Raw genomic sequence first — 13297 nt, 5'->3', positions numbered from 1 at the left:
AAGAAGTAGGAGCACAATAGAATTCATAGTCACTGACGAGAAAACTGAATCTCTCCTGGACGTTCCAGATGTTTCCAAAAAGTCGTTCAAGACTTTGGCAGTCACTGGAGCTTTTAATAAAATAAAAACAATATACATATGTGCAACCCACCTGCAAATTGCTTTTTATTCCTATTACTCACAGATACATGATAAGACGCATTTTAATGATCTACATCGGTGTTACAACAGAGGGCATATTACATTATTGCCTCCCTGTTGCTTTATACCAATTGTCAGTGGAGGTTGCAGGTTCATATAATTACAGCCTCTCATGGCCTCCTTGCATGCAGCTAGCAATAAAGCCTGCTGTTCTTATTTACATCTTTTGCCAACAGTGTGCTTTTTAAAAAGAAACACAACAATGACCAAGAATAATTATTAATCCAAAAATCATAACCTCAGCCCCTTCACTCCATGGTGTGGGATCAAGTTTTGGTGGTGGTGGTGGTTGCTTTCCTCAACCGTGCGAAGTGGTTCTTGCACCCCACATACGGTCTGTTGCTTCGGTGAGGGTGGCAGCAGACAGGCAGTCTCGGGGTTGCAAGCAGCCCACCTGCTGGGGTGCATTTGATGCAGTGTGTCTACCATGTGTTTCCTCTCCAGGTTCTTCATGAAGAAATTGAGCTCCCTGGTTCCAATGTGAAGCTTCGCTACTTGAGCTCCAGGACCGCGGGCTACAAGTCGCTGCTGAAGATCACCATGACCCAGTCCACGGTGCCCCTGAACCTCATCAAGGTTCATCTGATGGTAGCTGTAGAGGGACACCTCTTCCAGAAGTCATTCCAGGCCTCTCCCAACCTGGCCTACACCTTCATCTGGGACAAGACAGATGCATATGGCCAAAGGGTGTATGGACTCTCTGACGCTGTTGGTATGTTTCGGTTTCAACCTCTTACTGATTCTTGGATTTAGTCATGCATTAATTCAACCAACATTTATTGAGTTCCTAGTATGTGCCAAACACTGTTCTAATAGATAGGGATGCAGTGGTCTTATTGCTAGACAAGCGTCCTCTTCTATGGACCTTCTCTTCTAGTTGGAGATCGAGATAAACACAGACTGGACAAGAAAATATCAAGCAGTGATGAGTGCTAATATGAAAATAAAAATAAGTGATATATACTGGAGAGAGAGGCAACTGCGGGTGGGCATTCAGGGAAGGCTCCTCAGCAGGTGACATTTAAGCAGAGACTTGAATGACAAGAAGGAACCATGTGAAAATCAGGAAAAGAGCATACTTTTCCTGACAGAAAAGGAGAGAAGAATGAGGTGCGTTTGAAGAACAAACGCCAGTGCGGCTGGAATGTAGTAGACAAGGAGAATATTTGAGATAGGAGAGAGGTGGGCAGGGCTAGATCACGTTCCATTTCCATGTTGCAAATGGCACAGAATGCATCACGAGAATCAGAAAATGGAGCTAGAGGGGATCTGAAAGCCACATGCTCTGTTTCAGCCTTTGCCCGTAAGGGAATCACATGATTCCCCACTTATGAAAGATCACCATATAAGAAGGGTCCTACACTTATCAGTCTTTGAAGGGTTGTGAGCTGTGGATTAATATCAACCTACCCAGTATATTTTCCTACTTGTAGAAAGCTGTCTGGGATTAATTAAAATCCAGAATCCTGTATTATCACCACCAATAGGCTTGTGATTTTCAAGAATTGTAGTAAGTTACCAGAATAAGAAACCAGCAAACTCAGAAATTTTCACTATGATTTGCAGTCAATTGTTATCAGACACTCCCTTCGTGCAGAACGTTGTGGTAAATCTCTTGTCTTGGGTAACCTCTCAATAACCCTGTCGAGTAGGCGCTCTCATAATCCCCATTGTGCAGATGGGACAGGGGAGAGAGGTTAAGTAAGTTACCTAAAGTCAGGGAGCTAGCAGGTTACACATGCCCAGGATATGGCCCTAGTGGTCTGCTGCATCAGTGAGTGGAGTTACTAACTTAATAAAGATTAAGTTATTGGAGTTACTAATGCATTTAATATAAACAGTGGCTAATCGAAAAAATATATTCTATCAGGCTTTTGCCAATATCAAAATGATAGCCAACATCAAAAAGTAGACTATTATAATGCACCCCACGTACTCCAGCTTCTGCCATTATCGACTCATGAGGAATCTTGTTTTTTCCAGACCGTCATCCACTCCCCTGCTTCCTATATTTTTCTAAAGCAAGTCCCGGACATCACATCATTTCATCCATAATATTTCAGAATGTATCTCTAAAAAAACACTTTAAAAGCATAACAACAGGGGCCAGCCCGGTGGCACAAATGGTTAAGTGCACGCGCTCTGCTGCGGCAGCCTGGTGTTCGCCCGTTCAGATCCCGGGCATGCCCCGACGCACTGCTTGGCAAGCCATGCTGTGGCGGCGTCCCATATAAAGTGGAGGAAGATGGGCACGGATGTTAGCCCAGGGCCAGTCTTCCTCAGCAAAAAATGAGGAGGAGGATTGGCAGATGTTAGCACAGGGCTGATCTCCTCACACACATAAAAAAATAATCAAAAAAATTTTAAAAAAGCATAACAACAATATCATCACAACAAAAAAACACAATTTCTTAATATCATCAAATAGCCCACCATTGTTCAATATTTCAATTGTCTGATGAATGTCATAAGACAATAGTACTTTATTTGTTTGAATCAGAATCCAAATAAGATCCACCTTTTGCAATTGGTTGTTTTGCAATTTCTCTCAACTTTTTTTAATCTATGGTTTTTTTCCCTTCTATCTCTAGCTTTTTTTTTTAAGTTTTATGATTTATTTATTAAAGAAACTGTGTTGTTTGCCTGTAGAATTTCCCATAGTCTGGTTTGTTTTCTGATCACACACCTGTGGTTGTTTAGCATACCCCTCTGTCCTGTATCTCCTGTAAATTGATAGTTGGATCTTGACGCTTTCTCTGCTTCAGGTTTGATTTTATTTTTTAATCTATACAAACTTTTTTTTATTGAGGTATAATTGACATACAACATTATATTAGTTTCAGGTGCACAGCACAATGATTCCATATTTGTACATACTGTGAAATGATCACCACAATAAATCTAGTTAACATCCATCACCATACATAGTTACAGAATTTTTTTTCTCGTGATGAGAACATTTAAGATCTACTCTCTTAGCAACTTTCAAATATGTAGTACAGTATTATTAACTATAGTTGCCATGCTGTGCATTACATCCCCATGACTTATTTATTCTACAACTGGAAGTTTGTACTTTTGACTCCCTTCACCCATTTTGTCCATCACCAACCCCTGCCTCTGGCAACCACCACTCTGTTCTCTGTATCTATGAGCGTTTTTTTTTTTTTTTTTAGATTCCACATATAAGTGAGATCATACAGTATTTCTCTGTCTGACTTATCTCAGCATAATGCCCTTGAGGGCCATCCATGTTGTCATAAATGGCAAGATTTCCTTCTTTTTTTATGGCTGAATAATATTCCTGTGTGTGTGTGTACATACTACAGCTTCTTTATCCACTCATCCATTGATATTAGGTTGTTTGCATGTCTTGGCTATTGTAAATAATGCTGCAATGAACATGGGGTACATATATCGAGTTAGTGTTTTTGTTTTCTTCAGATAGATATCCAAAAGTGGAATAGCTGGAATATATGGTAGCTCTATTTTTAATCTTTTGAGGAACCGCCATACTGTTTTCCATAGCGACTGCACCAATTTACATTCCCACCAACAGCGCACACGAGTTCCCCTTTTTCCACATCCTCACCACTTGTTATTTCTTGTCTTTTCAATAATAGCCATTCTAACAGGTGTGAGGTGATATCTCATTGTGGTTTTGATTTGCATTTCACTGATGGTTAGTGATGTTGAGCATCTTTTCGTGTACTTGTTGGCCTTCTGTATGTCTTCTTTGGAAAAATGTCTATTTAGATCTCTGACCATTTTTTAGTTGAACTGTTTTTTTGCTATCGTGTTGTTAAAGTTTTTTATGTATTTTAGATATGACCACCTTATCAGATATATGATTTGCAAATATTTTCTTCCATTCAGTAGGTTGTCTTTTCATTTTGTTGATAGTTTCCTTTGCTGTGCAGAAGCTTTTTAGTTTGATGTAGTCCTACTGTGTTGATTTTTGCTTTTGTTGCCATTGGTTTGGGTGTCAAATCCAAAAATTCATCACCAAGACCAATGTCAAGGAGCTTACTGCCTTTTTCTTCTAGGATTTTTATGGTTTCAGGTCTTATGTTCAAGTCTTTAATCCATTTTGAGTTAATTTTTGTGTATGGCGTAAGACAGTGGTCCAGTTTCATTCTTTTGGATATGGCTGTCCAGTTTTCCCACTACCATTTATTGAAGAAAATGTCCTTTCTCCATTGTTTATTCTTGGCTCCTTTGTCATAAATTAATTGACCATATATGTGTGAGTTTATTTCTGGGCTCTCTATTCTATTCCATTTATCTATGTGTCTGTTTTTGTGCAATATCATAGTGTTTTGATTACTATAGCTTTCTAATATAGTTTGAAATCAGGGATCCTGATGCCTTAGCTTAGTTCTTCCTGCTCAAGATTGCTTTGGCTATTCGGGATCTTTTGTAGTTCCATACAAATTTTAGGACCGTTTGTTCTATTTCTGTGAAAAATGCCATTGGAATTTTGATAGGGATTACATTGAATCTGTAGATTGCTTTGGGTAGTATGGACATTTTAAAAATATTAATTCTTCCAATCCTTAAGCATGGAATATCTTTCCATTTATTTGTTTCCTCTTCAATTTCTTTCATCGATGTCTTATAGTTTTTAGTGTACAGGTCTTTCACCTTCCTGGTTAAATTTATTCCTAGGTATTTTATTCTTTGATTTTTTTTTTTTTAAAAGCAGGACTGCTTGGTAGGTGGTGCTGTCTACTTCCATCAGGAGGCACCTAATGTCAGCTTGTCTCCCCTTTAGTGATTTCAGCAGCCATTGATGCTCATTGCCTAGATCGATTAGGTCATTAGAGAGTGCAAAATGATATTTTAATTCTATCATTGCTTCTTCCTTTATTAGCTAGAATACTTTTATATAGAGATACTTTCTCATTAACTACTTGGTTATTTGAGGTACAGTTCAAATAAGAAAGAATGAATAAATGCTTAATTCTTTCCCTTTATTTACTAGTTTCAATATAAGTTGGTTCTCTAATATCCTCTAATGGTGACAAATTAATGTTTTTTTAAATGCCATTATAAACTCATAGAATGAAATGTATCTAATATGTTTCAATCCATTGAATTTAGTTATTATCTTTACTAATGGTCCAATTGTCCCATCTTTGGTCAGTGAAACCCTCTTCAAGCTGACTCCCAAATTCTTTCAACGTGACCCTAGTAGATTTTGATTCTTTCTTCGCTATCTGGTATGATAAAATGGCCTGGTCTTATCTTGTTCATTTCTTGCTCCAACCATTTCTTCAAGGACCCCTGATTCCTTTTAATGAGAAATAATATTTCAAGGCCACAAGCCAGGCACTAGTAATTCTCATTGCTACCAGGTTGGTCATTGTTTCTTGGAATTTTCAGAGGACAAGCTAGGAAATATATGGATTTTTTTTAAAGACAAAATGTATCTTCCATTCACATCGATGATCCTATATCTCAGGATTTAAAAGAAGCTACAGAGAGTCCCCAAAGGTGACACACGTGGTTAAGAATTTAATGTTGTAGGAACAGCAATAATAACAATGCTTCATATTTCTAAAGCAGAGTTCCAATCACAAATGTATGGCATCTTGGTGTTTTGTCTCATCTATCCTTACCACATCTCTCTGAGACATTGAGGCTTCACTTGCTCTGTTTTGACATGGGGAATATGTGAGCTAGAGCAGCGCTGGGATGAAGTCCTTCATCTCCCGCCTCTCTCTCCCATTTGTCCATGTGGCAAATGCAGGATTTTTACAGCTTTTGGATTCTGTTCCCCAGTGAATTGCCGGGTAATTGGCAGGCTGTGTCCCCATGCCTCCTCGCCTAGCACTCTCTGGAATCCTGAGTGAATGTACAAGGTGCCTTAACTTACACAAGCTCTCGCCTCCAGAATCTCCTTATAAATGAGCCACTGAGCTTCCACAGGCCTTTTTCGTAGTGAGTGAAAATAAATAACCCAAAATATAACAAACGCCTGCCATGAACAGCAGGCTGAGAGAAACAGTCTCCTGTCCATCTCTAAAGGAGTGTCATATTTGGTTTTTAAATGATTCATCTCCTCCCTCCACGTCACTGGGGTCATTTTTGAAAGCCAGCTATTCATTGGAAAGGTCTTTCCATCTCCACAGAGTACTACTGTGTAAAGTTTCAAGGTGGAGTTCAGCTTGAAATTTGAATTTAATATTGTGTGGAATCACAAGGAGAAAGCAATCAGCCCGCCTCCTTGAATGAGTTTTTGGAACAGAATGTGTATTACTACGAAACAGGAACAGTTTCTCGTTCCTGCTGGAGAGCTCTGGAATAATCAAGTAAACTGTCTTGTCTCCTGCTCTGCCCCACCCCTTTTTATCTTTCAGTATCTGTTGGTTTTGAATATGAGACTTGCCCCAGTCTAATCCTGTGGGAGAAAAGGACAGCCCTCCTTCAGGGGTTTGAGCTGGATCCTTCCAACCTCGGTGGCTGGTCCCTGGATAAACATCACATCCTCAATGTTAAAAGTGGTATGTGAGCGTATTTCCTTTCCCAAATACAGCCTAGTCTCTCCTCTGGAACCTTCTCTCAAGCCTTGACATTTAGGTGATAGCCCCTCCCCTTCTCTCAGCTAATTTTTCATCAAATGCCCAAAATACTCATAGGTTTTCCCACCTTCTCCTTTTAAATGTCAAAGAATGTTGGGCTGGTTTTCCCAGACCATCCGCCTTAGTGTACCTCACAATTCTTCAATCATCTCCACAAATGTTGTCTTACCCAATACCATAGCCATCCTATTATAGCTCTCTCAGCATTGTCAGGAAATTGGGGAGCTCCCTAAGGGTTGAAGTTTCCTATTGTTTCTCTTCTGCCTGTCATTTCCCTTCACCCTCAGTAGGGTGATAGAAGTGTCCTCCCCAGAGGGCTGCAGTAACCACCCCCACTTCCCACCTCCCAGGAATCCTACACAAGGGCACCGGGGAGAACCAGTTCCTGACCCAGCAGCCCGCCATCATCACCAGCATCATGGGCAATGGCCGCCGCCGGAGCATTTCCTGTCCCAGCTGCAACGGCCTTGCCGAAGGCAACAAGCTGCTGGCCCCAGTAGCTCTGGCTGTTGGAGTTGATGGGAGCCTCTTTGTTGGGGACTTCAATTACATTCGGCGCATCTTTCCCTCTCGAAACGTGACCAGCATCTTGGAGTTACGGTAAGTGGCTGCACAGAAAACCTGCTTTTGCTCTGTTTTTCCCATTGCTCCAAAGCTTCACTGGGTAAATGGTGGTGGCATTTGGGGTTCTCCAGAGAATATATCTTCCTTGTGATGGGCTGAGTTTCGAAACCTATGCCTGGAATCAAATAAGGATTTTGGGAAATGCTTTGTGTATCTATAAAACACCACACACATATTTTATACAATTGTGAACACCTGACTTACAAACAAGGGTGAAAGCTTTCCCTCATGGTGCTTGGGGTGGGACCTGGGTAGCCGTATTTTATAAAACTTCCACATGTGAATCTGTTACATACCAAATGGTGAAAGAACCACTGCTTTAAGCTCTTGGTCCATTTCAGTGGTTTCTAGAGCCCACCCCCAGAGGCACTGACTCAATAAGTCTAAAGAAGGCCCAAGATATCTTTTGTCTTTGAAAAGCTCATAGAAGATTCTGATACACATCAAAGTTTGAGAACCACTAATATTCATTTACTAATTCAAACGTTTATATTGAATAAATAATATAAACATGTGCTAGCTCTCTATAAATTCTCTGGATCTGTGCACATCCACTAGGATATTACTTAGAATTACTGCATAGGTCTTACTAGGTAACTTCTGGCCACCCCTGGTAGATTCCTTCTGGCCATTGCTTGCTACTAAGTCTGAAGTCTGGACTCCTCTCAGCTAGACAAAAGCTCTTGGAAACTCTCTCCCCAGGAAAGTTGATTCCAGGCCTTTATACCTAGAGAGGGATCTGTAAATAGAGGGAGAAATAAAGCCTATAAATAATGGAGAAAATTCATTTAACAAATATTTGGTGAATGTATACTATGTGCCAGGGACTGTCTGGCTAGGGGGAAAAAATCATGGGAACAAGCAAAGCCCTCGTTGTTGTGTTTGTGGTCTGATAGGGAACTTCAGACCAAATCATGTGGACAAATAAAAAATAATAGTTTCAAATAGCATTAAATGCTTTAAGGGAAAATTAACAGGGTAAGAAATAAGGACTATGGTGGGTGGGGGAGGAGGGATTAAAAAAACTACATAAGAGAAAGTAGTCAGAGAAATCTCTCATACTAAGTGACATTTGAGATGGGACCTGAATGATGAGGTCAGCCATGTGAAGATCTGGGGAAAAGTACTCCAGGCAGAGAGAAGATGTGCAAAAACCCTAATATCAGCAAATAGCCTAGTTTATTTAGGGGATTGATAGAAGTCCAATATGGCTGGAAGGTGGTGAGCTCAGGGGAGAGTGTCTCAGAAGAAGTCAGAGAGGTAGGTAGGGGACCAATGCTTCAGGGTCTTACTGACCATGTTGACAAGTATAAATTGTATTCTTATTGCAACAGACAGCCATTGGAGGTTGAAGTAGCAAGTGGGATGCAGTGATATGATCTTATTTGCATTTTTTAAAGATTATTCTGGCTATTGTGTGGAGAATGGACTGTTTTGCAAGAGTGGAGGCAGAAAAACCCATGGGGAGGCTGTAGCAATTGATCAACATTTGGGTGATGGTGACATGGACTAGGGTGGTAGCAGGGCACGTGGGCAAGTGTTCCAATTGGGATATATTTATAAATTTTCTGAACTGAGATATATCATCAGAGGTAAATCTGATAGGAATTATTGATAGATCAGATGTAAGGAATGGAAAAAAAGAGAGGGAGAGAATAAAGGGTGATGCCTAGGATGTTGACATGCGCTACTGAGTGGATGGTGGTGCTTTCTGAAGCAGCCTCAGTTACCATGTGAAGGACTTTGAAGAAGCTGCAGGTTGTGCTTGCATTTTAGTGTCTTTGAGGCCCCATCTGGAGAGGGACCAGTGATCTAACCACCAGCAAGCGCTGCTGAGTATTCTTGGGAGCCAAGACTGTGCTGGGCACTGGGAGGGACAAAAAGAGAGGAGAAACCCCAGCTCCACCCCAAGAAAGTTGCATCCTTAGTGATATAGTGGGCATTTACTGAGCATGATGGAGAGCCAAGCCTATGCTGGGCTCTGAGGGTCCAGAAGGAGATGAAACCCAGGCTCAAAGAGCCACCCGGGCAAGTAAAGGCAATTCAAGCTGAGTGTTGTAGAAGAGCCAACAACCAACCATCACGGAAACACAGAGGAGGAGGCCATGGGATGGAGTAAGAGGGTGTAATAGCCAAAAGATGAACAATGAGAGGAAGAAAGAGGCAAAATGGAAGAGGCTGGATAATCCTCAAGCTGTCAAATTGACAATCAGACAAACCACTTTTCCCAGAGCTCCCCAACTAGGCTCCCTTCCCAAGATGTTGATTTCCTTTTTTATCTTAGGAGTGACATCGTTTTCTCAGGCATCCTGTGGGCAATGCAGAGCCATGGGAGGAGCAAGGAAAGGGGTGGAGGTAGTTGTGCTTTTCCCCAAGGGTCGCATTTCGTAATGGGGCATTTGCAAGCCTCTACATCTGGCCCTTACTTCTTTGTCACTGCTCATCAAATCAGCACTTGCCCACCACATTCCCGCCTCCAAACCTTGACTCATGCTGCTCGCTCTGCTTGAAATACCTTCTCTCCCTCATCACGTCCATCCTTGAAGGCCCCCTCTTCCCTGAAGCCCCATCTCCCTAGCAGAAATAATTCTCACCCTCCTCTGTGTCACGTAACTGTAATTTTCCACAAAAGTCGACACCATCTACTGCTTTTTCAGTTATTTCTGTGTAAGTCTTTAGGGCCCTGGTGTGTGGACTTCTGTAGAGCAGGAACTTTTGCCATCTGTGTCCCTTGATGCCTAGAACAGTGCCTGGTCCACACCAGGGGCTCAAGACACATTGCTTGAGCTAAAGGAGACACAGACCAATGTCCTCCCTTTTGTGGGAACTTGGCCTTGATTCCATGTCTCTCAAGTTGTAGAGGCCACAACATCAATGGTATGAGCTAAGGGCCCACTCAGAGTGAGCCACACCATGTGTGTGTGGCTTCCTCACATGGTAACATTGAAAACAACCTGAGGGAGTGGAACTACCAATTTCCATCGACAGCTGTGTGATTTTTTTTTTCCTTTTCAACTGCCTTTGGACTTGTTCTTGCTTTCATCAGCCAGGTATCCAGAGACGATTAGAAGTTAAGCTTTTACAAGAACACTGGTTTGATTCTTCTTTTCTTCCCACTACATACTCGAAAACAAAGGGCTGTCAATCCCCTCTCTTCAAAACAGTAACCAGCAAAGGGAGGGAGGAGGGCGGTAGGGACCTGTCTTGCTTATGTCTTTTCTCCATTGTGAGTTGGCAGCTGAATGATTCAATTTCGGGAGTTGGTGCCCATCCCTATCTCGCTTAACCACCCCAGAGCTGAGCATCTGAATCAGAATTTTGTTTAAATGTTTCCATGGTCGTTTCACTATCCTTCTCCCTTCCTCCTTGTTTTGCCTATCCAAAACATAGAGGGGCAGAGTTCTACACACTTCTGATGTTAGAAAAAGCCTTCTTCTTAGGTAAAATGGTTATCACCTGTATGCTTCGATTCCACCAGCATTCAAAATATTTTCAACACCCACTTCTCCAAAAAGCCTGATATCCCATCTGTAGTAGCCCATTTCCCTTTTTAACTATCACCCTTTCCAGGTGGTCCTTGGAAAACCCAAGCCCTGTGAAGTAAAGTAAATTTGTCAGTCACTAACATCCTGGGGTGAATTTCTGTCACAGAAAAATCTTTCCTTCCTGCCCAATTTGAGAATATCTTAGGAATCAGACCCCAATATAAGGCAGTAAATGATAAGGGAGGGCACAGTGTCTCTCTGCCTTTTCTTAACTTGTCCGCTTTGGATAAACATAAGAATCTCACACTTTCCATAATCTTGAAATTCTAAACATTTTTTTCCAAATATAAAATTATACTGTGATATTAAATATGCTTTTTTCCAACTAAAACGCTTCTCTATGATGAGATTCTGATGGTGCTATTGAGGTGGGTCTATAGTATCATTGCATCAGGGAAGATCTTCAGGGAAGGAAATTGTCCAACCCAGAGGTGTTAGAGGGGGAAGAGCTCCGAGAAAATGGGAGCCTAGGAAGGAGAGCGTGGGCAACAGAAATTGGAAGCTTCACCGAAGATAAGCTTTACCTGAGAGTTTTAACCAGGACAGACCCTGCTTGATGCCAACATAGACTGTAAGGGAGGAATGTATGATTCCACTTAGAGAGCAATGCTCTCCCTGTGTGTTCAGGGTATAAACATAGAGGTCAAGAAACAAAATATAACACAGCACCCCACCCAGAATAACAATATCCCCATGAAATTTGGACACTTCTTGGCAGTGTTTTCAAAGCTCTTTTACCAAAGACAGATCTAGGTTTCATGGGGCCTGAATCTTATGTAATTTCAGAATGAAACTGAATATTATTTAGGATGAGAAAAGAAACCAAAACAAATTGCAAATTTTGAAAAGCCAACAATTAGTGCAAACATCACAAATCCAGAAAAATAACCTAAAGTTTTTTAACTACCGTTATACTTTCCTGATACTTGTTTTGCTAACACTTTTTGGCTACATCCTCTTTGATCGTCTTTTAATATGATGATGATTTTTAATGTCATTTTCTATAGAAAGAATAAAGAGATATTCCATCTTTCCTTCATTCTAGCTGGCCAAAATTTGTTTCAGATTATTAATTAGAAAATTTTCTTTCATGTTCACAATTGATTATTGGTGATGTCGTGACAATTGTTAGAGCTATAAAATTTAGGAAAACTTTATCAAGCTTCCTTCATAGTATTTCTGGGCATTTCAGGTTTTCTTGTGCCATGAATAACCTAAATATTCTTTGAATTGACACTCCTTAACCGGTTTATCATTGATGTCCCAATAATGATGAAATATGACTTCTACACTGGGCGTTCCACTTCCTGTAAAGATACTAGGTGAATCAGCACAACAGGGCAGGAGCATTCCTGTAAGCCATTGCTATACCAGAATGGCTAGCAATAATCTAACGGGATGGTGAAAGGACTACATGTGAGCCACATAAGCACATCCCCCTAAAACTAAACTAAATGTATCCCAACTAACTTCTCTTTAGTTAAAACTAAAACAAACAAAAAATGTGGCCACTCTACATCTACCCTATCCTGTGGCAAAGAGGGAGTTGGAATGGAAAGAGACAACAGTCTCAACTGACTGCAGCTTTGTGATTCTGAGCAGAACATGAGGGGTTGGAACTAGTCCAAGGCAGGGTCTGCCGAGCACTAAGGGAAGCTGCCTCATTCCTTCCTCCCATTGCTCAAGAACCCATTTTCCCAGCCCTTACTCTAGGACTGTCTACTAAGAATCAGCAGTATGGAGATGAGTGAGTCATGTCCATATTTACTTACTCACTTCCATTCAGAACAAAGTGAGGAAGACAAGCACACACACATAAATCACAAGACAGCCTGATGAGCGCTCTGCAAGACGAGCTGAGAATGCTTGGAGAGACCCTGAAGGCTTTGCAGAGGAGTCATTGAGACTCCATAGTGTAAAGAGCTAATCCATCTCAATTCTTGAATTTGAGACACCACTTTTTCCTCGAAGGATATGCCTAAGAGGGTTGGTATTATTGAGGGATGGACACAAAGCCTAGGCCTGTCCCTTGTAAGTAGGGCACCCATGCTTATCTACATAGACTGACTCAATGATGCTGTTATTTCAGTTTGTTGCCTGCTAAGCACCCACCCTATTACTGGCCCTGGACTGGAATAGCAATGACCTCAGCCTTTCTCCAAAGCTTATATCCATTATGATCATTCTGACTTTGTACTCTCAGTGACTTGGTCCCCCACCCCGTCCTTCTTCTTCCCCCAACATAGATATTATATTAATCAACTTAAAGCAGATGTTCTTAGGAAAAAAGTAGGTCAGGTCTGCAGACCCAAATCCCATCCAGTCTTTTCACAAAATCTTGAC

The 13297-nt window shown here is 41.2% G+C and overlaps 1 protein-coding gene across 2 annotated transcripts in view; it reads left to right on the top strand.

Moving 5' to 3' along the window:
- TENM2 (teneurin transmembrane protein 2) overlaps nucleotides 1-13297 on the top strand; it is a 573466-nt gene that overhangs the window by 504110 nt on the left and 56059 nt on the right. For both annotated transcript variants that reach the window (XM_087429448.1, XM_014786118.2), the window contains 3 exons: nucleotides 646-913; nucleotides 6564-6707; nucleotides 7136-7385. In XM_087429448.1, the coding sequence (XP_087285574.1) occupies nucleotides 646-913; nucleotides 6564-6707; nucleotides 7136-7385 (662 nt within the window). The remainder of the gene's footprint in view (nucleotides 1-645; nucleotides 914-6563; nucleotides 6708-7135; nucleotides 7386-13297) is intronic.

Source organism: Ceratotherium simum, chromosome 4 (assembly GCF_057802395.1).
Source record: "Ceratotherium simum simum isolate JZ-2026a chromosome 4, ASM5780239v1, whole genome shotgun sequence".
NCBI lineage: Eukaryota > Metazoa > Chordata > Mammalia > Perissodactyla > Rhinocerotidae > Ceratotherium > Ceratotherium simum.
Note: the sequence above shows the minus strand (reverse complement) of the source record. Positions and strands in the feature narration are given on the sequence as shown.